The following is a 26,676-nucleotide window of genomic DNA, read 5'->3' as shown; positions in this document are numbered from 1 at the left end:
CGTTAAAGAGCTAAGCTTCCATATGGAAAAGCCCGACTGACTCCAAAAAAGAGAGCTGATAACAGGAGTGACCATAGCTGTGCTGCTCGGCCTTGGAGCAACAGGTACTGCCACAGGTATTTCTGCCCTCGCAATCCAACAGCAAGGATTGGAGCAGCTACAGATGGCCATAGATGAAGACCTGCAAAAAATTGAAAGGTCCATCTCCTTGTTGGAGAAATCTCTGTCTTCACTCTCTGAAGCTGTCTTACAGAATAAACGAGGACTAGACCTTTTATTAATGCAACAAAGAGGTCTTTGTGCAGCTCTGAAAGAAGAATGCTGTTTTTATGAGGACCATACCAGAGTGGTCAGAGACTCTATGGCAGAACTGAGAGACAGACTGGCCCAGAGAAAAAGAGACAGAGAAGCCCAGCAAGGATGGTTCGAGTCGTGGTTCAACCAGTCCTCATGGCTAACTACACTGATATCCACCCTAATTGGACCAGTTATGATGTTCCTACTAATCCTGATTTTCGGACCTTGTGTTCTGAATAAGCTTGTTTCATTCGTTAAAAAACGTTTAGAAAAAGTTAATGTTATGCTGATGGAATGCCAGCAACTGTTCTAACCCACAGTTTTCTAACAGTTGTTTGTTTAACACCAAGTTTTGTTCCTGTTAACACACAGTTGTCATAAGAGAGGGGGGAAGTGTGGTAGTCAGGGACACACCCAGAAGATCTCAGGCTGTCACGGGCAGATAGGACCGCCCTTCCCCCACGGTTTTATTGTCAATTATGTTGTATCAGCCAATCATTAAGCCAGTTATGAAAAAGAAGGATGTGACAACACATGCACGGGGTATATAATAGCGTGCAATCCGTTAATAAACGCCATTTGCTGTCCACCATATTGGTGTCTGCGTGCTCTTGGCCCGAGCGGCTTGAGGTAGCCACCATGCTGTGCTTGGACCAGGTTGCCACGCCTCGATCCCCCGAGGCAACAGGTCACAATAAAAGTCCACTAAGCACCACATTTGGCTTTTTAGAATTACAAAACAGTACGCTTTAGGAAAGAGTTCAAGAGATAATGCAAGAATACATAAACAATGTTCAATAACTTTCATTGTAAAATATTAGTTGTACTTTCAGAAATAAATATTTCTACATTTTTTCAAAATTCACTTGTTGAAGTTCCATATGGTATTATTAAAGCTGAGATGCATGGAATCAGGAAAATGTATGATTTTCCTCCCAAAATCAGTACTATTTAAAGGCAAGTGCAAAATTAGCACTGTATGTTAAATTCATCTTGCCAGAATGTACCAAGCACTGCTACCTTTACCAGAAATACTAGAATTCCACAGAGATACTTTAGAGAAACTTATTTTCATTACTCCTTATTCTCTTAAAATAGCAGTCTGGCATGTCAGCAGCAATCAGTGTGCTTTGGTGTTACAGACTGTAGGATCATACGCTTTTTCCATGAATATTCGGTACAGCTTAATATGACACACTTAGTACTACTTCATTTTTATATCTGCATACATATCTGTAGACTAGTAAATCAGACATTTCCATCTAAATGCTGAAGGCCTTTTGTCTAGGCCAGACATAGGGATAAGAAAAAAAAATAGTCTACAGAAACCACTCTGATCCAACAGCGAGGCAAGCAGTAGCTCTGTGCAAATAATACAAAGGAAAGCTAACACAGAATCTTTAACTTTCTTCATCATCTCTCTGCTATTTTTGTCCTTGACAATGCCCAAATTTTATCATTAATACAACTTTAATTCTGTTTTTATCTGCTTCTATAATATGAAAAAAAATGTTTAGCATCAGGACTTATGTTTTCAATATGGCACAATTCCATCATATATGAAAAGGCACTGAACTACAAGACATTAAATACAATTAAATATGAAAGAACAAAGGAAAAGCAGAAACACATCTGATATAAAAACACCACACTAAGTCTTCAAATTTATGTTTTAGCTAGGATGCAGGAAATTACAAGATCTGATGGACACAGGTAAGAAATGTTCTAGACAAGATATGTAATTTTTAGAATTAAAAAGCATTAATATTACCATCCTTGATGGAACCCTCTCACTCGAAAACAGTTAATTGACACTGTCCTTGGTGAAAATGTAACTGGAAGCTTGCTAGAAAAAAAGAACTAATTCTCTTCACAAATGGGGCCATTTTGTTCATTATGTAAAATTGCCTACATGAGTTCAAGTGGCATTTACAGTTCTGACTTGGTCCTTTAAAAAGATGTTTCAGAAACTATACTCTGCATTACACCAAATGCTGCTGATTTCTTACATTTTAATTTTATTTGTAGTTCAGCATTTCCTATTCTCACACTTGAGCCTGATTGTCATTTTCAGTGAGCAAGATTCAGTTCAGTCAGTAAGCATTCACTTTGTCAAAACCCTCAGAAGGGTCACAAGACTAGCTGCAGAACTTAGGCTGGAATTGCTTTCAGTAGAATGAAATGTGGTATTTCAGATTTTTATCTATCCTTACCTAAACAAACACATACACACCAACATTTTAACTATGTATGCCTTTGAATTACAGAATGAATTACTGCAGAAAAAAGCAAACAGGAGCTCTGACCTATTAGATTTGAGTAATTATTAGTGAGGTATTTGCTATGTCCCAGAACTCCTAAAACTGCGAACCAGAAAGATTACTTTACAGAGAAAACATGCAAGTCAGAAGGGCTATATGCTGTAGGTAACATTTTTTAACACTCATGTGGAATGCATGCACCTTGTTACAAATTAATCCAGCATGTGCTGTACCTATTGATTGAAACAAAGTAAAAATTACTGGGATATTTGGATATTGCACAAAACAATGGAGATTTAAAAATAAAAGTCTTTGATGACCAGGTATCTCCTATTGCCTGAGACTGTCTAGATCATCAAAACTGCATTTTTCAGCAGGTTCTTTAGTTAAAAAAAAGGGAGACAGAGCACGCATTCAAGAAGCAAGGGAACTAATAAGGCCTATGTTTACATTTCTTTTTGCTAGCATCCCAGCACACTTAATTCATCTTTTCTTTGCCGTACCCATTCTGATAGCTAGATAAGGCAAGAGGCAACACATGGTGTTGCTAATACTAAGATAGGCTCTTGTCAGCTAGTTGGTCACATAGAGCTACACAACAGTTGCTTTCACTCCACAGGAATAAGGAAAGCAGAAACCATAAGGTCTTGTTTTCCTAAAAAAGGAAAGCTTATCAGAAACATTTATTAAATAGCTGCTACAACACAGGAAGGATAAAACTAAGCTTGAAGTGATTCCATATGCTTTAAAGACCCAGAGCACACTTCCTATAATGGATGACATGCACAGCAACACAGCACTCATACAGATGACAAATTCCTAGCTAGCTGTGAAAATGATGACTTATGTCATCGTGTCTAATGCTGAAGAACGTTCTTTGTCAAATAATTGAATGTTGCTGGTATCTATTACAAGGTTGCCTACAATATAGAATAAAAGATTTAAAATTGTAAAGATTCCACAGTAGTTTATATCCAGTCATCATATATACATTTCCCAAGTCTGTACATAAAGGCCTAAGAGACAGGGTACCCCTGTGCTCCAACTAACCAGCTTTTGATACGGAAATGCTAAAATAGTTTAAATTAGCCAGCTTGCAATCAGGTAGCAGAACAATTGAATGTGTAGTGAAGCAGTTCTATGGAGTGGGACCTGTGAATCCTTCAGGTCAAAAACTGTCCATGAGACAGCAGTGTGTCCTGATGGCACATTAGGAAGAGCACTGCCAGCAGGTTAAGAAAGGTGATCCTGCCTGTCTGCTCAGCCTTGATGAGGCCACATCTGGACTGCTGTGTCCATTTCTGGGCTCCTTACTAGAAAGGGATTATGAAGCTCCTGGAGCAGGTCCAGTGAAGGGCTAAAAATATGATTAATATATGTGCATATTAAAGGCGTTTTATATCATTGCTCTATCCCTCAGAAGATGGGAAAGAAAATATATCTTACAGATTAAATACATAAACAAGCAACAACAAAGAATCTTTTTTTCCAAACATTCTTTGGTTTAGTCAGAGAGGGAAATTATACATATTCAAAGTTAAAACTACTTAAATCAAAACAAAATTCCTACACAGACACTCTTCTTTAAGCAATGGTGAAGTGGTTTTGGTTTATTGATGTTCTACATCAGCTTAAGATAACAATCAGTAGGCTCTATCAAATTAAGTGCATTCACAAAAGCTATGGGCTACCCTGACTTACTTACACTGCTTGTAACATTACACATGTAAGTAACTGGTCTAACTCCATAGATCATGTCCTTTATCCACAGAATTTAAAAAAAAAGTAATATAAAGAAGCTCTAGTCACATATCTAAAAAGTACAATAAATTTAGTATTGATTTTTTTAGTATTTTCTTAAGACAATGGGCTGAAATGCTGAAACTACTTCCTTCAACATATTAAAGACTCTCATTATTAGAGAAAGACATATATAAACCCCTCAACTATGCATTCTTTTCTTCCTTACTTAAAATAACAGTAAATGACATTACCCATAAGGAGCAAACAGCACCTAAATCCACACAAGGAGTTCACCTTAATGAACACAATTCTGCACTGGCTTTTTACTAAGTCCTTACTATGCGGATTCTCATGAACCCATTTTGTCTTATAAACTCTGTATTTCAAAGAGCTCAACTGTTTATTCAGTCCACCTCACCACAGTCTAGTTAAGGTCAATGATCTGTAACATACTAGAAATAAGGGTGTTCCCATAAATGTGACCGCAAAGGAACTCTAGAAAAGCAGTCCAACTGTACCAACCTTCAGGCTGTGCACAATATATAAGCAATCTCTCTTGCATGGCTTTGCATGAAAAAAGAGGCTTATGTAATTAATTGCTCTTGAGTTACTATTGCTTGTGGTGAATGTGTTTGTTAATGACAGAAAGGGAATTACACGTATGCAATTCCCTACAGGGCAAGAAACTGTTCTTTCATACATTAAAAAAAAAAAAAAAAAAAAAAATTTCCACAAAATAATTGCATGTGATAATTTGTTGTTTTAACTTCAAAAAAAAAAAAAAAAAAAAAAAAGATATGACAATGACATGACAAGAACAGGCACACAATTTTAACCGGCAGATATAAGAATACCCCATGTAACACAGCTACTGGCAACATTGCCTATAATACACCAAGGGAGATTATGGTCAACAGAAGGACTTACATAGAAGGAAACAATTTGCTTCTGTTGAAACTCTGTGATAGTAGCCTTCATGGTATTGCCACAAAATGGATTTACATTGTGATCCATTGGGAAAACACATTTTCTTTAAAGCTGACAAAAACAAAGCCTGAATAAAACTTTCTATGATGTCTTGATTCTTAAATTAAAACAAAAAATCATAGTTACTTACAGAAAGTGTTAAATCACTGCAAAGGGCTAATTATACCATACTAACTTCCTTTTGTCTAGTATAAAAGGACACTTTTTTTACTTTGCTTGGCTGAGTGTAATAGCCTATGAATTATGAGATCAAAGCAGCAAACTGTATGTTTTCTAAAGTAAGAGTTTCCTTCACCAAGTTTTACACTTACTACAGCTGAAAGAGCTGTGTGAAGGGATCAGCACTAAACCCAAAGGACAGGCTATGCACAGCAAGAAAGAGAGCAACTCCCTCGTGCTTTTTGCAGGTCACTACCAAGGACCATGTTAGCAGATCCACACCAGACCCTTAACAGGCAGCTCTGCTGCTACCAGTAATTAGCTTGGACAGCTCTGGCTCCAGGAGTAGCAGCAAGGCTACACCATAATGAGCTCAGCTGGGATTAGCAGGACAGGGCAGGGAACCAAGAGAGCTGAGGCATTCTGCATTGCGTATGTATCACAGAGATCAAACAAGGATGGCTGGCTAGGTTATCCCCTCACCACCTCATTCCAAAAATGAAGCACGGCAGTGTGTAAAATACAGGCTAATGAAGAGCGACACCTCCAACAGATGAGAGCCACATTAATTAACACAATCCCTAGATCATGGAATACAGTTTCTGTTAGTGCTAGCAAACTTGTAACTTGTCACTGATTTAAGGGGGAGAGAGAAGGAAGAAGAAAAAAAAAAAGAGCTGATGTTTTCCTTTTCTGCTTTTGGTAGATGTTTTTATAATGGAATTTTGTAAGGAATTCCTCTTGTAGGCCTGTAAAGCACTCCAGAAAAAACCCAGTATGTTTCTTTACTTAAACACCATTTAAGAAACAAACTCAGTTGTCAATCAACAGCTTTTTGTGTTCTCTTTTGAAAAAAGCCAATTCATTCCACATCACATCAGGATTATCTTGAAAAAGTTGACAAAACCCTGTATGTTGGTATCTACTATTTTCAAGCCTCTTTATGAGTTAAAAAAGCTTGCTTATTTTCAAATGTTTTGAAAATGTTTTAGAACCAGAAAAAAAAAAAAAAAAAAAAAAAAAAACAAAAAAAAAAAAACAAACAGCCCTGCTTTCAGAAAATATAAATTTTCAAGTACAGCATCCAGTGAATCTGAATTTTGTATGAAGTATATGTTCTGAGGCATGAAACTTTAACTGTGGTAATAGAGAGATGTTCAATTACACAGTTTCAGATGGATACTGTGTTAGTATGATACCATACCTCCCAGGTGACATGTGGCAGAATAGTATCACCCTCATTCTGACAACATTACTTTAAATACTGGTATGAGAAAGAAGTTGTTAAAATCATCACATAATCTCTTCAAAATAAAGGAAGAGTCATCAGTTCCCCTAATGCCCCAGGAAGCTAATCTGGAAGTTGTAACTAATGCGCACTCTAAATCACACTGTTGTTCTACAATTTAATAAAGGAATTAATTATTTATGGACAAGATGATGTATTTAAAAAAGCACATTGACTTTAGAAGCACAGAAAAATACAATTAAAATATTTAACAGTTTTTCTGTCATTAAAATATTTTTTAGGTATTTTAATAATGCCAAAGATAAAAATTGTATTAAAAAATCCTTTATGAAATAATTTTAAATCTCTGCAATCTAAATTCCTACTGGACATAGAAACAAACTATTAGACAATGTGGTAACCTCCTAATGCCCCCATCATCTTTGCAGTCACGTACATCAGTGCAAGGTGTACGTACACTGACAGGTGGATTAGGTCCCATCAGCTGCCATCTCAATAACAGATACTAATCTATGAAGAATATTGAGAATGGGGTCCTCCATCACTTAGAAAGGATCAGAAATGTCACATAAGCACCTGACACTGAGTTCTTAAAGCACAATTTATATTACAGCAGCACTATACAGCTTTTTGAGAAACCAAAGTAACAGTCTTATTGTTACAGATTGCTTTTATTTGTGTCTTTCTAATTTCCTCCGTTTAAGCATATTAAAAATGAATACCAAGCCTCCTTTAGTGTGGCTGCATACAAATCTAATCTGATGGCAATAATTATTGAAACCCTGTTATTTTCAGCTCGTCTTAAATAGAGATAAAAAAATTAGATGACTAAGTGAAGACTGAGCATTATATTCTCCCCAATACCTATTTTTCCCAAATACATTCATTATAACACAAGCTTGTCTCATTTACTTTAAACAGAAACAGAATTCACCCTTGTCTCTCTTTCTCTTTTTTTTTTCCTCCTTTTCATCAACTATCAGAACTGGAACACCCAGTGCTTCACTGTATATCAAGTTTAAGATCTTAATGTCTTTATTTAGTTGGGGGGGTTTTGTTGTTGTTGTTGTTGTTTTGGGGTTTTTTTTTAATCCTGTTAGCCTTGGCCTCTCAAGTGGATATGAAACCCTGTCTAGGTTTAGACAGAGAATTAAGAAATTTCATTGAATTTAGTAACTATCATCCTTAAGTCACTTCCAGATTGCACTAAATTTAAAACAGTGAGCTAGAAGGAAAAAAAAGTACCTTTTTTTCCTGAAAAACCAAAACCTTTTCATTATCATAACCAAATATATTTGTCATTATGCTTGGGTATTTCAAAACATGCTCCTGTGCTGCCACCAATGCCTGTAGCAATTCTGTACTTTACCATTGTTTTCATCCATAATTTCTTCCCTTTTTTAAAGACAAACTGCTTGTAAGTAAATGCTAGTATTTCAGAGCAATGCAAATCTACTAAGACAGGCCATAGCATTACTTATATATGAGGAACAGTTTACCATTCACAGTAGGATGCTTTATGTCACCCCAGACTCTGAACAGCTACCAGTTTTGCAGCGTTTTCTGTGACTCTCCTTTGTTCAGAGAGAGTTATAAAGTTAGTGTCAAGATTAGTCAGTATTATTCTAATTGCAAAAAGAATTACATTTAGTAAAACACACAAGTGTTTACTGAGCTGTAAGGTGCATGCTAAAGCCCTACTAAAGCCACTAGGAAATTACTTTCTTCAGAGAGGTCCTGAGAAACAGCAGTGCTTGACAACTGAACTGATAAGAAATATTTTCATGCCTCCAATTGGATCTGTTTACTAAAAATTCTGTCTGCTAAGAACTTAAAAAAAGAGAAGAATTTCTGCATAAAATTTTCACTGTTCTGTATAGAGCCTAAGGGAGAATGATATACAGAATGTTCATTATGCAAATTTTATGTGGTAGTCTTTCCTCTTTCCATTAATAAAGATACATTACTGCATTTTTTTGTAAAATTATCAGAAATTATTTATTTTTAAATAATTTAACAGATGAAAACACCCTGCTTTCATGCACATATTATTTTATTTTTCCCCTATAAGGAAGGAGATTTCAGCTTCAGTTAATATATTAATCACTAAATGTCAGAGAGGATTATTTCTATATTTTAATGAATAAAACTATTTTTAAAAACTATTTGTGTAATGAGCAACTGTGTTACAGAAAATGAAAAAAATACAGTCACCAAAATAAGTGAATGAGGAATTAAACATAAGTAAGCAGTCCTAGCTGACCTTTGTCCAGTACTCAGGCTCTCAGCGAGAGCCCAAATAAAATAAGTCAAGGTGTCAGCTCAATATATTTCCTCTTGGTTTCTACTATACTTTTTCTCATATGGGGATAAGCTATGCATTCGGCTTTAACAAAGGATGGACTTGATCACTACATAGTAGCTTCTTCCTTCAAATCACATTCTCTTTTAAATATCTATGCAATATTTCTGTTCAGATTTCTTGTGTAAGGAAAATGTTTTTAATGAGCTATGTAACTTACCTGCTATCACCCTCTTCTCATTGCTTTAATTGTTCTTTTAATGCTCTGTAGTTGGTCTGTAACATCTGCAGCCTCTCTTCATGTTTTCCATAGGCTGCTCTTAGCTCAAGATTCTAGAGACTGTATGAAAACAGAAAAGCAAAATCAGAGTTGGACAAAATGTAAGAGACTGTTACACAGATCACATGAAACAAAAGTTCCCTTTTAGCAACTACTGTGAGACTCAGAAATATAAATATAAATAGAAAGATCAAGACTCACAGTCCTTGAGGTCAAGGTCCTTGTAGTAATAAGAAAACTACTCCAAAAAGTTCTGCTGATTTGGCAATTCATTTAAATATTGTTTTCATGCTGCTGAAAGTTTTCAAAATTTACTGCCAAAATGTCAGCTTTTATCTGGTGAATGCATAGGCCTAATACATTTTAAAACACGTAAGACTGAAAAAGGATTTTTGGCACTGGTTTTTAATTCAAACTACTTTTTTTTCTTCTTTTTTTCCCCAATGGAAAACTGATCTATGTATTTTCAAGGGAAATACTGGTCACCTGAAAAAAAATTACATTTAAATGGCTTCAGGATTTCCTCACACATTAATTGTTTCTGTAAATATATATACACCTGAAATGCCCAGACTTTGTCTTCTAGTAATGCAGCAAGCAAGAAATAAAAACACTTTTTACAATAGATTTTATCTAATCAAAACCATACAAAAAATGTACAGAACAAAAAGTAAACGCCTTGATTTATATTACAGGATAACATCATGTAAACATAAAAACAGATTTTCCTAAATGACAATCCAGTGCTCTGGAAGAAAAAAATTAACACTAAGAAGAATCATTTCATGGTATAAAGAAATTTAAACTCTGGCATACATTAGTAAAGAATTCACCAGCAAAGAATTAATTCTGCTGTAGCAAAATTTGTAATGAGAGCTTCATTTTCAGTTGAACGAGAGCTCTGCTTATAGAGCAACTACAGAACAAAATAAATTAGAATACTTTGTTTGTACATATTTTCTGCTTTTATGCACAGAGTTGAAAGATACCAGCTTCAGTTTCAAATGGTACTACATACAAAATTCCAGAAGTTTTCTGGAAGTGGCTCAGGAAACACAAAGAGATTTAGGAACAGAATAAAGTTCAAAGTGACCATATCATTAAATACTTTCCTAAAGTGGTGGTGGTAGGATTTTTTCTGAAACAACCTCTAAATCAAATACATTTATAAATTTTGAATTGTTTAAAAAGTACTTCTGACTAGTTTTAGGTGACTCATGTAAATACCGCAATGATATTAAAAACAACCACATAAATAGCAACATAAATCTTACACTAAGAAAATAGAGACCACTCACAAGCTTTGCAAGAGGAAATTTTCATAAGAATACAATTATAGATGTTGTGTTTTCAAGAAAAGTTCATGAAACGACTGTTCTGAGATTGTTTGATACTGCTAGCAAAAACTGTTCAAGCCTGGCAGGGTACTGAAAAATAATGTCTTCAATACAAATCCTCAGAAGCTTATTAGTGTCAATGCCCTTTCACAGATGCAACCAACTGTAGAATTTGGCCTTTCCTATTTATGAATCTACATTTTTCCTTATTGCTCACCTGTTCTATTAACCATTCTGTTACAGTTATTGCCTTCCCTTATCACTTGTTCTGCTCTTGCAGAAATAGAAATTAGACAATTAACTACCCTAGTGACTCTCTCTATTGAATTAAGCACTTTAGGACTTAAAATACTCACTGAAATTTCCATAATCTGTTAGATTCATCTGTGTCTGAATTATGTTATATTTAATAACTAAACTGTCTTGTACATAGTTTTGTATATATTTATAGAAATGGCACAGAACAACCATATCTAGCACTGCTGGAACTCCAGATTATACTCCAGCTGTCCTCTGTTATCCATAGTACTTCCCATGACATAATAAAAACAGTTACACAACGTTCAACCTGCAGGAGAAAAAAACCCTGCCTATGAAAAAAAGCACCTTTTTAATTTTTTTTTTTTCTTTTGGCAGGCCACTCAGACGAGTCAAATGATTCTAATTATTAATTTAAATTTTTATTGAAATTGGCCTTCTGTTATAGTAAAAAGAAAATTTAAAAAATTACACTGATTCAATTATTTGGCTATGCTTAGGCTTACAAGAATTGAGGCACCTAATAGTTAGAAAAATAGCTTTTTCCTCAAACAGTTATGTGGATAAGCTGCAATATCCATCTATTTTCAGCATTTGAACACTATTCATGGAACAGGAATACATATGAAATCTGAGGTAAATGTGAGTGTGGTCTTGCTCACACAAGCAAGTATTAAGGTGGCCCTAAAGACTGATATACATATTCTAGCTTTATTTACGTCCAAAAATTTTAGAACCTAAAAAGGATGAGAAAACTCAAAGGGAATAACTCCTTCTGGTTTTGAGACCTTTCCAGTTAAAGCCAGGATTATCTCCTTTAAGCTACACCAGCAACCACAGCTTTAGTAGCAATACAAGAGAAGATAAACATATTCTTAGAAATACCTACTTATTAACAACCAAACTCCTACCCACTTCTTAAAGACCAACAGTAGACTGAAGTACTTACACTTTGGACCAATCTAAGTAGCAGCTTGATAATTCTTTATTTAAAACAAAAAAAATATACTCTTATTTATTTTGATATTCTCTTCTGTAAACAAGGGTGCAATCAGGCATGCTCTCTTACTTTTTATTATGTCCAGAAACAAAACCAATTCTGTATAAAAATTCTGAATTTAAAGGATCATCCCATTTATACTAGCAATGAAGATACTAAGAGCCAACTTTTCTTGTTCAGAAATGAATCAGAACTGGAAAACCTGTGAATGGGACCTTGACCTTTTCTGCTCCTTTGCAATACTGACTGGGGCATTCCTGTTCCTGAAAACCCCAAAAATAGAGATTTTTTTTGTTGTTGTTGTTGTTTTTTTTTTTTGGTTTTTTTTTTTTTTTTTTTATTGTCACCAATTTTCAAAAGGACCAGTTTATAAAGTCACCATTTCACCTTCCAGACATGCATCATCAGTGTGTATATTGACAGAGCAACTATTTCTCTGAGCAAGAAAATTTCAAGTAATCATATGGATAACGCTTTGTTTGAAGAGGCAATAATGCAAGGGCCAGTTTTAAAAATGTTGATCAAGTCCATTTTTCGTTGTTGGAAACAATGCCTGAGAGAAGCTAGCATTACAAAATCAAAGAATAGCAACAGAATTGTTCTGACATTAACTTTATGACAGCTTAGTTCACTGTCATGCTGCCTGCCCGTAGCCTCATTGAAATATGAATGTAGTGCCACAACAGTGTTCATTATGATGACCTAGGCCTCTATAGCTTCTTTTTAACCCATTAAAGCATACTGCAAAAGAAGCCATGTAGATTTTAAAGAGAAAATGCAAGAAGTTCATGCATTCACTTTCAAGGGGAGATTTAGCCCTTAAAGATGTCATCATCATGTATGTCTGTGATAAGAGATCCCACACCTGTAACATCATAAAGCTGCGCAGATTTTTAAATTATACTTGAAAATTAAAAGAAGATAAGTAAATGCAGTATTGTGAATGGTACAAATTATTATATGAGGTTATGTAGAGAGAATTCTTTCTCTTCTGCATCTGCTTTCCTTCACTCCCCTTTCCACAAGAAATGTGGAGCATTCTATCATTCCAGGCAACAACCATACTGACGTGTGTTTTGCTTCCAAGAGCAGAACAGCTGCAGCCTACAGTTCCACCATAATCTGTAGCATCAGCATCAGTCAGGCCAAGTAAGAGTAATGAACAGGAAGCCTCCCAAAGGCCATTTCTCAGGTTTAGCTGGTGGGACATGCCTTAGATTTCTCAACAGAGAGAAAAAAAAAAAATTTCTGTCTCCAAGGAAAAAGACAACCTAGAATACTGAATTGGAAGTCCGAATAATCTCTTCTGTTCATACACTCTAAGTGTGTTAAAACGATGTCTCCCAATATACAGATGGATGAACTGTGGCATTTGTGCTGAAATATACTTCCCATTTACATTTTTTTCTAAAATTAACTTATCACTATGGTTGGCATAGCTTCCAAATTTTTTCACTTACCTAACTTTTATCACAAGATGTTCAATATAACCAGTTCTCCTTTAGGCTACACATACTTGAAAATATCTTTCAAATCCATAACTGAACTGATAAGCAACAAAAAGAGAGAAGGAGGAGAGGGAAAAAGAGGATGAATTTTAAATGTTTAAGAAAATATGACTGAAGGTTTGCATTTTGCATTCAGAGGTACAATTTTAAACCAATACTTTGTTCAAAAGGTACTGTATTTCTGTAGCAAAATACCAAACCAACAAAAACACAGCTAAAAAAAAAATCTGTGAAACAGGGAAAAAATGAGAAATTGTAAAACAAGCTCAATTAAGATTTTCTATGATGGGGTGGAGCAAGAAGGATTGTTATTGGGTTTATTAACAGCATTTATTAGACCAGCAACTAACTGAGATATAACTTATACAATTTCCAGGGGTCAATTTTTTCAAGTAATTGACTTCAGCATTTTAAAGTATGGCTTTATTGTACAGAAAACAATTCTTTTTACTTTCAGTGCTTCTACTGTATGAACACATAAATTTCTCAGAATATATATTCTCAAACACAAACTTTGAAAATGTATTTAACAATATGTGTTATTGATGACAGCTCAATTAAGCTGTTCACAGGACTGCAAGATTACTCACACAGTAAAGCAAAAGGGTAAACTAATGGAGAGTGCTCTGATCCAAAGATGCTTACAGTCCCTAAAAATATGTATATTTTTAATTTTTAAAATGTCTGTTTGTTTTGGTATATCTTTATATATGCAAGCTTACAGCTAGCAGGCTTTTTATTTATTTTTATTTATTTAATGTTCACCTTTAGCTGTAGTGTCTTCCCTAAGTTTTCAATCTTCCTTTCAGCTATTTTAAGCTTCTTTAGTTCCTCTGCCTCTCTAAAAGAGCTCTTTGGGGACAGAGACCTTGAACGTTTCACAGGTGGTTCCTGGAGAATAAAACAAGGACATGGTTGAACTAGTTGGAACACCGGATTATGAAAGACATGCAGAATTAAAGAAGAAGTAATTTTGAATACTAATAATGAATTATAAAAAAAAAATCTGCACGAAATACCAGAGAAATAACAAGCAGAATTACCACAGCGCTACCACTAAAGGTTTCTCTGTGACTCGTTAATGAGAATATTCATTTACATTTACATTGTTTCTTTCAGAATAATGATGTCCCATTAGGGAAGACTAAAGGGTTATAGACTCAGAAATGCAAGAAACCTCATTACAAAGGAGGGGATAGAGGCTGGTCTAATTGCTCTATAAGGGTCCAAGGTTACACTTGATAGGACAACCAGAAACAAGAGGGAAAGGATTTTTTTCCCTTTGAAATAGTTTAACACACTGTGAAGTTGAAGGAACAATATGCTTGAGGAATATAAATACAACAGACAGTAGATCTTATACCATAATGACCATATGGTCATTAACTATAATGTGACTAACTAGAGACAAGAATATGTGTTTATATTATGTACAGCTTCATATAGCAATCTGGAGAAAGAGTATGTGAAAGTAACACTTAAACTGGGCAGCTTTCTTGTTCATTCTATGTCATATGTCCTTATGGCAGGGAAAGAAAGGCCTCATAAAATTAGACTTTCAGATTTTTGGAATAACTTTGGTTAAGAATATTGAAATACTAACACACACGAAAATGCCAATAAGGTAAAATACTATTGCAGCAACACATAAAGTCAAATAGAAAGTAAGGTAAATTGTGATTATTCTTGTTGCATTATGCCACTTTCTCTGAGAAATAACTGATGTACAATAAAAGGAATTAAGGATAAATTCTTCAATACTGTATAAGTCAATATTTTCACCAGTCCATTAAATTAATTTAATCTTGAAGAGTATCTTAATTAGCAACTGACATTTTTTCTTTGACCACTACCATCCAGTATGAAATATTTATCAGACATCATATACCACATTTTTATTTTAAATATTATGGGTTTCCAAAAAGGAGAAAGAAAACCTCTCACGACATATCAGAAAACAGTATTATCTAATATTTATATTTATGAATGTAAATATTTCCAATGTGGTTTTGTCATTTGATTTCAGGATTTTTTGCTTGTGGCACATACCTGAAAGAGATGTAAGAAAGCCCAACAAACAACCAAGCAATACTTTTTAGAAACTAGTGTTACACCATTACAAAAAAAACCCCAACCAAAACCAATCTACAAAAAAAAAACCCAAAAAAAACCTGAAACCAAAAGAATTTAACAATCAACCGAAAAACTAAACCAAACCACCCACCCCCCAAAAAAACCTCAAACCAAACCAAAATAAAACAACCAAAACAAAAACACCAACATCACCTACCCCCCTAAAAACAAACAAACAAACAAACAAAAACCACCACCACCAACAACGTCAACAACAAAAAAAAACTCACCAAAAAAATAAAACAACCAAACAAAAAAAAACCTCACCCCAAACCAAGCCAACCCACCTGCACAAATCCAGAACTAACACTTGGAAAGAATTTTAGTATATTTAAAATCCAAATATCAAATAATGTAATCATCTTCAAAGTTCCAGATTTCCTGAACAAAACAAAGAGCTTTAAAAAAAAAAAAAATCAAACCAAATCCTCCTATCTTCTACATTCCTTAATCATTATATGACTGTACCATGCATACATTAATTTTCAAGAATTGTTTTCTAGGTAAACTTTGTGTTTCTGTAAAGAAAATCTGGAATATACACAGTTTCTCTGAAATCAGAAATACAAAGTAAAAGCACTCGGCCAGCTGCCAAAGTGAAGGACAACAAAGGAAAAGGAGTGGATCAACCAGCACCAGATTGTTAGGAATAATAGCTAGAGAAAAGCCAAGCAGGAACAGAGAAAAGAGAAAAAAAAAATACAGGAAAAGATAAAATTCATTGTCTTGTTAGTCTAGTCGCAGCTGATTAGATACAATGAGTACATAAGAATTTATATATATATATATATGCATGTAAAGATAGATATATATATTACAGACACATATAGAGTTTATATATAGCTACCTGGGATTGTGCTAGAGCTAAGGTATATGCAAAACCAGAAAACTTTTAACTGCTTATGGATACGGAAATGATTCTCTGTTACAAAGGATGGGATTGGTGATGTATTAAGAACATTCTACTGCCTTCACATTTTTAGTGATTAGACTAGAGGTCTGTGGAGAAAGGGCATTGGATCTGGGCTTTACAGCTGCACGTAGGTAGCTTGAACTCAATCTCTGCTAAGGAGGTAAACAGTTCTATCAAGACAAAAGAGACTGTCTAATAAAATACACTGCACTTGGATTGCCTGGGGCTGTTGCAAAACTCAGTTTGAAAGATGGCATCCGTAATACCCTTCTCACAAGCACAAACTTTACTGCTCCTGCTGCCAAATATAAACACATGATTTTTAATTCAGTCCTCAAATCCTACAGAAAAAATTTTTGACATACCTGTATTAAATAGATACAGAAATGTATATAATGTTTCAAAATGTAATGTTTCAAAAATTTTCTACGCATTTAGGAGTAAAAAACCCCTCCAATTTTATCAGTGAAGAATGATAATCCAAGTCAGTAAAAGAATCCAGATCAGAAGATTTTTCATTGAATGTTCCTAAAAAATTTTTACCAAAGACTAAACCAAATAGCAGAAAACAAGAAATAAATAGTTTCTAATATGTACTAGATATGAAACTTTGTGACAGAAGATTTAGCATAAAGATATAGCAGGTAAGTGGATAGGACACAGATTAACTAATAATGGAGGCACGTAAGCAGAAAAAGAAAATATGCCTATTCCCAAACAACCTTCTGTTACCTGTCTGCACCATGAAAGACACCATGAGATGAAACTGCAAATAGTCACATTCTTGAATTCAACAGGTTTTGTGTTGAATAAAGTGCCAAAACAAGCCAAATAAAACAAACCAACCAAAAAAGAAAACCCCTAAAAATCCAAAAACAAACAAACAACAACAAGAAAACCAAAAAAACCCCACCAAACAAACAAAAAAAACCCCAAAACAAAAAACAAACAAACAAAAAAAAAACACCTCAAAACCCAAACCAAAGTAGAGAAGTCAGAACTCCTCCTGAAATGTCTTAAGAATACTTTTATACACAGGCATGATATCAACGACTGCCAGGATACAGCTTTGAGGACAGTGGGCAGAAATCTTAATGTTTTTATCAGTTGAAGAAACAAAAACATCCTTGAGGCCAGACCCAAGACTGACCAGATACAGGTGGGGGTTTTTAGGGAAGAAAAATGGCAAATTCTTGATTTGCTATGTTTCAACAGGAACTTTACCAATACTGCAAATTAACATATGTCTTTCAGTATCCTGACACTACAAAGTTAGAAGAATGATATAGAAGGTATATGAAAAAACAAGCAATTTTAACTCCCATGAACCATGCCATGGGAAAGCTTAGCTACAATAAAACTGCAAAATCCTACTGAATTAGCCAGCAAACGTATGAGTGTCAGTTTAATCAGCTAACAGAAACCATATTGCTCATGAAGTTATGAGGTTTGAGCCCCAAAAAGAGCTCTAGGAAAGTCAAGCCACTGACTCTTAAGTCTTCATACACAACAGCACTCAGCTATACCATTTTTCACATAGACTGGACTATGATGGTTACAATTACCTCTAAATACACACTTAAAAAAGTCATGAAACAGTGCATCACAACTACATTTAACAAAGCTTTTAACCGCCTCTCAAAGAGTAAGTTGTTTCTATTACTATGTATAACTGTAGGCAAAGGATGTGGATTTCTGCAATTCACAAAGAAACCAACACAAGGCTATAGATGGATATATGCTGTTGCGTGTATACAAACATAGTCGGAAGCATGCAGTGGTGTGGCCATACATCCCATACATTTATCATAGTAGTGTCAAGTTTCTGTTTGTACCAGGCTCTTCTTTTTAACACCTTTTCAACTATTCCTTCTTTCAAAGCCTTAGAAGCCTTTTCAGAGCAGTAAGTCATCAAAGCAGTGTCCTCCTGACCAGAAGTGATTCCATGCTTATTTGTTCTTGTATCCTGGGGATGTACATAAGGGGGAACAAAGTACAACAGTCTTCGTAAAGTCAAAAGGATCATCTTTTTAAAACAAACATTGAATATCCAACATACTCTTCCTGTCAAATCATTCACTAATAACTTCTGACATTAATAATTTCATCATAAAAGGCTGAAAAACAAAGGAATGAGAAGATATTTCACTGAAAGGGAAAAAGGGTAAAGTGTAAAGTACTACCAAAGAAATACTATCTTCCCTATATTAGAAAGTCCAGAGTAATTCCACAAGTTCATTTACTGTGTTGTCTAAATACAAAAGATCTGTAGCCCATCAATCGAGTACCCAAAAGTTTGGACAGACTTGTGTGCACTCTTGAAAAACTGGACATACCAAACAGACCTGACTATTGAAAAAGCATGACTCAGATCTACATATCAAAACAAGAAGATATTTTCTACAATAGGCTTCAAAATTTCTGTTTAGTTTTACTCAAGGCAGTGTAATTGCTTTATTTTGACACAGTTCATGACAAACGCAGCAGTCTCATTTACTTTCCCCTGAGGAAACAGAAAAAGACATTGTGAGGGGCTAACCTTGGCAAAGAGTCAAACACCCACTCAACTGTTCTCCCACTTTCCTTCCTCACTAGGATAGAAGGTGAAAGTAGGATGATAAAGCTTGTGGGTTTTCACTCAGCATAATGGGCTGACTCAACTTGAAGAAAATCAATTTAAGTGATTGCCACCCAAAATATATTTAGGTTGTAAGAAATAAAGAAAAAAAAAATCAACAACTTTCCTATCCAGGAGTTCCCAGATTCCCAGGCACAACTTCATTTCATCACTCTTGACTTTTTTACCACCTGCTGAGCCACGCAGGAGGAAGGTTTACAATCAATGCATAACATCTCCGATTGGGCCATTCTTTTCTCCTCACACTTTTGTCCTACTCCAGCACAGAGCCTCTCTACATGCTGGAGTCCTTCAGGATAAACCTAATTCCAGAGAGGGTCTTCCATGGACCACAGTTCATGTAAGAGAGGAACCTGTTCCAGCACTGACTCCCCCTACAAGCCGTGGCTTCCATGAGCAAATATCCACTTGCTCTGGGCTCCTCCAACAAGCTATGTTATTGACATCTGCTCCACAGTGATGCTCTCCATGGGCTGCAGAGAAATACCTGTTTCCAGCACGTGATGCAACTCCACCCTCTCCTCCTTCCTTGACCTTCATGTTTGCCAGGCTGGTTCTCACCTTCTGTTCTTCACTCAAGACTGCCTGTGTAGCATTTTGTTTTTTCTTAAGCACATTTTCGCAGAAAAGCCTACCACATGCTTCTGAAGAAATGTTCAAAACTGTGTCTTTTCTCAAAACTAACATACAGTACAGGTCATTAAGAAAGAACAAGCCATGTATTTTTCAAAGAAAATGTTATGAGATACCACATTTGGATAAACTAGAAGATTTTTCAGGAAGTGGACATGATGCTCCACTCTTGTACATTACTTATACCATTCAAAATCTCATTCACCACTGCAACCTTGTTAAAGAGATCTCGCAAGTTTTCCATACTCTATACAATCACAATAAAAAATAGATGAGGAAGAGTCTGAACACGCTGAAAAACATAATCATTTCAGCTAATTTAATAGATCCATTTAAACAATAGAATTATTTACAGATGTCATTCATTTCCTATAGCTTATGGTCGTTGTTATTGCTATTTAATGCCTAAGTCAAACAGTGAGATTCCATGAAAGAGGAAATCCAGCACTATACAAAGCTGAAAGCATAAACTTCAAAGGACACTGTTGTCATTCTTCCTAGAAAAAAAATACTGTACCCCACTCTAAAAGACAAGAATTTGGAAAAAAAATTTAAAAAATAATAATAACTATTTCTATTTCTCTCACTTTCCTTGCAGTGAAAGATGGTCATTCTGATAAACACCACAAAATATCTGATAAATATTCATTTTAGCAAGCCTACAAAGAATTTATCCTTCAAATAGTTCATTTAATTAAGAATCTCTTTTTCAGTATTTAATAAGGTAAAACCTTCTACTCCCAACAGCTATTTTAACAAGTCTTTGGCAGATAACACAGGAACTATTCAAACAAGCTTCCAGAATTATAAGCAGCGTCAACAGATATTAAAATTATTATCTGGACCCTTGAGCAAAAACGTTTGGCTTCACCAGCCTGACTTACACACAAATACACCAGACAATAAAACTACCCTACCTCATGCTTTTTTCCAGTCCTTATATTGTTGCTTTCCAGAGTATCTGCAGTGTACGAATTATGCTCTGCTGGGTTAAGATCTGCTTTTTTCAATTTTTTTTCTGTAAAAGCTCCATATCAGATTCTTGCACTGTAATACAGCACTTTAGCTCACTTAAAGAAGGCTGTTGAAATACCTAGAAAATGACAGTGCAGATATATTACATTGGTAACAAAAATTCAGAAGCATAACACACCATTTACATAAAACTACCATTTTAACTATATTACAGAAACATGTAAAAGCTGCAAATAATTCTGCTTTAATAAATGACTCATGAATCGATAATCAAAACCAGAACTTAAAATATTAAGGAAACATTTTCAGACCACCACCATATTTTCTAAATCCTAATTTACATTCTTAACAAAGGTTGCTCTATACAAATGTTTCTTCTGCAGTAAACTATTCTATTCTAGATGGTATTTTGGATGTCACATGCTATTAAATTTCTTGACAAAATATTGCACCTTATGGACTTGTTTCTGTTGAAATGTCAAGTTGTAAATATCATTGGCCTAACAAAAAACCCTTAACTGCATATTCTGTAATTAAACATACTATTAGTTAAGAATTCCCTCAGAAAAGTACTTTTTAACTGCAAATCTACAACTTGTAGCTGTTACATCCTTAAACTCAGACAAAACAACAGTTGTGGCCAAACTGAAGACTTACAGAAAAAGATTCTAGGTCACAGTGTTACTCAAGGTCGGTACTTTGTTAAACCATTGTATTCCAGGATCTTTCCTAGCTATCAATCCATGTGCAGCAATTCCTTGGCACAATAGGAGGCTGCTGCACACAGATCAACTTGGCCTAGTTACCAAACCTGTTCAGAGAGAACACATTTCACTGGTCTGTAAGTTACTTAAGTTATATCCCTGATATCTAGCAGCAGACTTGTGTATGCGTGACCAAGAGCAGACCGCTGCTTGACCACTGACTCCTTGTCAGTTGAGTTCTCATTACCTGGCTGTGATCACACCTCACCGCTCTGTAACAACCACCTGCTTAGTGTAAACAGTAGCAATGTGACCATTGAGTCACCTGATGGTAATTGCGAAGTGAAATACGTTAGCTCAAAGCTCCTCCTCTGTGCTATAAGACTGGGGACAGATACCCATCTTCAAACAACTGTGCCAGACAAAGGTGATGTAATTCCCACGTGGTCAACGCATCCAGGTAGTTGAACGTTAGCAATTCAGTGCCACTGCTGGAGAAGAAATTACATAAACCTCTCCCTTGCATAACATTGATTGCACAACTAAAAGAGCTAGTTAGTTTAAAAAGTCAGTGGAAGTGGCTTGAGCTGACCTTGTACTGCATTGATGGGGGGAAACTCACAAAACTCTATTGCCAGTGGTGCTCTGACAGCAACAACGAGCAGCTGGCAAGCAGTAAAGTCTTCAATCAACTTGATCTAGAAGACATATTCTTAAGACTAACTAGAAGTTTTTTTTTTTTCCTTGTTAACAAGATCCTGACAACATAAGTTCCTTGCAACTGTTTGAGCATATTCTTAAGACAAATTCTCATTTCAATAGAAAAGATAAAATTTTGTAAAACTATCACGTGGCACTACCATCTCAAATACTGGCATTTCCCATAAAAAACAAGTCAGGTATACTGACAAAAATTAGAAAAAGCAGTGTAAAAAAAGATTAAGTAAATAAATCTCCAAATTCATGTCAATCAAGAAATGAGGTGGTCCAAAGTTGATTGAAATCAATAAAGCAAACACCTTAGAAAGGTAAGTATTTTGTCAGAAATAGACAAATTGGCATAGTAGCCATTTTATTTATGCAGAATATGCTTTTCATAAAGCCTAAGATAAACTCACAGTTTCAACAAATAAATTACAAATTAAACATATCAAGCACTTATTTTCTAAAAACTACAAGTCTTCATACATTAAGTGTAAGAAATCTGTCAGAGAGTAGAAGTTGCCATACTTTTGCTGACTGTTCCTTAAATACATTCTGTTCCTCATTTTACATGGTTTAAGGCATATGTAATCGCAAACAGATGTCATTACCACCTATGAATAGCAAAAGGCTGTTTATAACCATTAGCTCATTAGCACACAGTAAAAAAAAATGGAGAACAGGAAAGTGAGGAGCAGACAAGCCATGCATCAAAAGAATGCTTTAAAGGAAACTGGACTTCATGTTTGTTTGAACAAAACATGAGCAATATATAAAAAGGAAAAAATCTAACAAAACCTAGAAGACAGAAATAGTGTCACCAGATAAGGAAAATGCAGTTATAGTCAGGTTCTGGAATTGATTTTATTTCTTGAACTTTATTCTTTCTTTTTACAAAAAAGAAATACACCTACCAACTTGACACATATCTTACTGATTTCTCAGCTGCATCTAAAAAAAGAGCTCCATGTGGAACACAAGCTTTAGAACTGTATTAGTACCTCAAAAAAGAGTTAACAACTTCAGTCTGTTACAACAATTTAAATTCACATTACTGTTACTTTAAAAATTCTACACCTGTTAAGTGCTCATAAAATTATTTAAGTTTTAAAAGACCTTTAATATCTTTGAGTCCCTGCTGCTGACTTTTAAGCCATAAGAATTACAGAAGTTTCACAAATTATGAACTTATTGTATCACTACTTTTTATTCTCTTGTTTAAAAAAGGAAATACTGAGTGCTTTAAAACACAACTCCAAATAAGAGTCACAGACTACATCAAAACCTGCTCCTCTATGTCATGCTATTGACCTCAATAGGACAAACAGATGAACTGTATTATTCTTCATTTGTCTTGTGGTTATTTTCCTACTCATTTCTTCTTCCAAAAGAGATCCGTAGAAATTGCCATGCTGTGATGCGTATTCCAAATAAAATACCATAAAGGCATAGCTTCTAATAAAATCCTTACACTCTCTGTCCACATGGCTATACAGAGGTATTTCTTGGAAAACTAAATGCAACATATCAAGTCTTAGATCTTAACTTACACCTCCAAAATGTCAATGCTTTTACATCAAAATATTCAGTAGATAGCTGTTACCAAAACATACTCACCTACAGAATTTGGGTCTACGACATCCTCAAAACCTGCTCAATTTTTAAAGTACACCTGTGAAATTTTTTCAGTTTCAGAAATTCTAAGAACCCAGATGTAATTGATGAGATCAATTTAAAACAAAAGTTTTGCTTATCAAGAGATTCTAGTTCAAATGGAGTTTGGTATAATTTTCTGTTAAACCTAACATGTCCTTGAATAATTGAGAAATATGCTTTAAATTTTCCTAGCCTAAACACTTTGTTTATTCAAATATCAAGAGAATGTTGAACATTAATTTTTTAGACATGAAAGTAGATCTTCCCAAGACAGAAAGCTGGTGAAATTTCTCTCTCTTGTCTTTTGTTTTGGATTCACATCAATTTAATTTTATACTTCCAGACTTCTGTGCTCCAAGTAGCTTTGGTTAAGAGCAAAAAAATTATTAAACCCAAATTATTTAGTGAAAAGATTTGGTTACTACAAGAACAAACAACTTCTGTCTAAAAACATGACTCTGAACAAACCAGATTTCAAAGATCTATGCATGAAAAAAGAATGATATTTTTACAAGGGCATGTAGTGACAGGATGAGGGACAATGATTTCAAACTGAAAGAGGGGAGATTTGAATCAGATATTATGAAATTCTTTACTGTGAGGGTGGTGAGGCACTGGAGCAAATTGCCCAGAGAAGCTGTGGATGCCCCATCCCCAGCAATGTTTAGGGCCAAGCTGGATGGGCCTTTGAGCAATCTGGTCTAGTGAGAAGTGTCTCTACCCATGGACATGGGGGGATGAAACTATATTATCTTTAAGTTCCTTCCAACACAGGCCACTCTATGATTTCACAAAATGCAATTCCATCAGATTCTCAAAGAGAGATGTGATTTTTTCTAGGCTTTTTCACTTTTTACATCTAAACTCTAATTTGCAATCTAAGTACTAAGGGAAGTATTACAAATAATAAGGCCAAAATGGCAAATAATTTGGACTACAATGGAGCACTGAATTTAAAATCCTAACATTATTAGAAAAAAAAAAAAAAAAAAAAAAAAAAGCAAGCAGAATGGTGAGCTTCAAGACTACATTAATCATTCAACGTCTAATTTCTGTATGAAGGATGGAGTCCAGTTTCATAGTAAAGATCAGAAATCTGCAATCCAGAAAATTTCAGTCTGAGAGGCAGCACCAGGTTCTTTAACACCTTTTGCCTCAGAATTATCATTGTAGATTTTTCATATTATGAACTGAAATAGTAACCTACAGAGTAACTCAACAAAGAATGCCATGAAGTTCACTTCCTAAAGTCTATTCTGAATCCTCTATCTAAAAATAAAATTTCTATGAGACAGTCATTTCATTGTACACGTAATGGTGACCCACTTGACAGTCTATCCATCTACATGCTGAATGCAGCAAACAAAAAGCTTTCTCTCAGGTTTAAGCATCTTAGATTAGAGTCCAACTGTATTACAAGGTCTAGCTAAACATTCTAATTTCCCTTTTCACACAGCAAAATCAGTTCACATCACATGTTATTTTACAGAAGATCATGTGTCTATTCTGATACTGAAACCTACCTTACAGGCAAAATACGTATTCCAAATAAATATCAGAACTCGTATTTATGTTTTAACAACAAATAAAATCAAGAAAATATTTACTTCTATCAAGCAGATATCTCACTACTCTTACATGCCTTCTCACGGTGAGACTCTGCTGATGGTTTTCTGGGTGCATGAATCAAGCTGAAGTATAAGCACCATCTTTGCCACCAACCTGTGGCAAACATGGGGAACCATCCACTGTACCTATGTAAGGGAATCCAACACCTCTGTTGTCACCTATCAAAAGTAGTACAAACAATAAGGAAAAAATACAGCTATGCTTCATCATATTTCTATTCTCCATGACCTTTCTACACTGGCAAAAGAGAGCACGTATCAAAGGAATGGATATCTAAGAGCTTCAGGACTAATTTCACAGCCTAATGTGTGATGTCCTTATGTGTGCTTGCTCTCAGCTTTCTCAGCACAAGGCTTTTCAAAAAATGTTCTAACACCAACTGCACTGTACCAACACTGTGGGCTAGGAGATGACAGAAAGAGCCTGGACAGTCCTGCTGTAAGTTAGATGCAAGCTCAACTCTGCTTCAAACTGATCAGAAGGCACACTATGGCTTAGTAAAAGCTAAAGTCTCAGCAACTGAGCAGAGTTTAGACATACAGCTGAGACCAGAGAATGGGTGTACAAGATTAGCAAAATATCTGAGTTAGAAAAACAGTAATTTTGACCTATGGCACCCAATTAAACTACAACTCTTACCTAGAAGTTTTCTGCTGTAAAAACTCCTGGAATTTAGTGCCATATGCCAAGCAAAGCCACAATGAATGAAATGTTCAGAAGGAGTTTCCTGTTATTCCTGTCACTGAGTTAGACAGCTACGAAGCTAAGCCACAGGCAGAGCTCACTACAGCATCATTTGCATACTCCTTTCTGCATCTTGGACATGCCATTGTCACAGTCTCATGACTATTCAATGCAAATATATCTGAGATGAGCAGTAAGTCTTGAAGAGCAACTTACCCAGCCTGACCTCATGTGTCCCCCTAAGCTGTCAAAATGTCCAACAAGTCAGAAAAAGGGTTTCCGCCATCCATTCGCCCTCATAACACTTATATTTGCTATCCTCCAAAATCCACATTATTCGTATCATATGAAAAAGAACTCTCTGACCACCTAATACAGAAAAACAGAGATATGAAAAAAGGATGCAATTCCTTTCTGAAGACCATGTGGCCACTACACCAGAAAGATTTCCCAAGCCCAGTATGAATGACTTATTTTATTCATCAGGAAGATTAGATCTCCTGGTCTATTAAAATTCATGCTCTTAATTATTGGGAAAAATATGCAATTGCAAAGTAAGAAATCCATTTTTAGTCTGGAATAAAAACACTTGGAAGAATCATCACTGAAAGCATAAAGACAAGGCTGG

At 35.2% G+C, this 26,676-nt stretch overlaps 1 protein-coding gene across 1 annotated transcript in view; it reads right to left on the bottom strand.

The window, feature by feature from the left end:
* The window catches only part of CNTLN (centlein), a gene marked incomplete at both ends in the record, with an annotated part of 183,918 nt that overhangs the window by 90,548 nt on the left and 66,694 nt on the right, over positions 1–26,676 (bottom strand). Inside the window, 6 exon segments of the mRNA XM_083883171.1 lie at positions 6,264–6,384; positions 9,219–9,235; positions 9,239–9,331; positions 14,147–14,272; positions 16,490–16,579; positions 20,616–20,725. Coding sequence (XP_083739297.1) covers positions 6,264–6,384; positions 9,219–9,235; positions 9,239–9,331; positions 14,147–14,272; positions 16,490–16,579; positions 20,616–20,725 — 557 coding nt within the window.

Source organism: Zosterops lateralis (genome assembly GCF_965231275.1).
Source record: "Zosterops lateralis genome assembly, chromosome: Z".
NCBI classification, from domain to species: Eukaryota; Metazoa; Chordata; class Aves; order Passeriformes; family Zosteropidae; genus Zosterops; species Zosterops lateralis.
The sequence above is the reverse complement of the archived record's forward strand: the minus strand, read 5'-3'. Positions and strand labels throughout refer to the sequence as shown.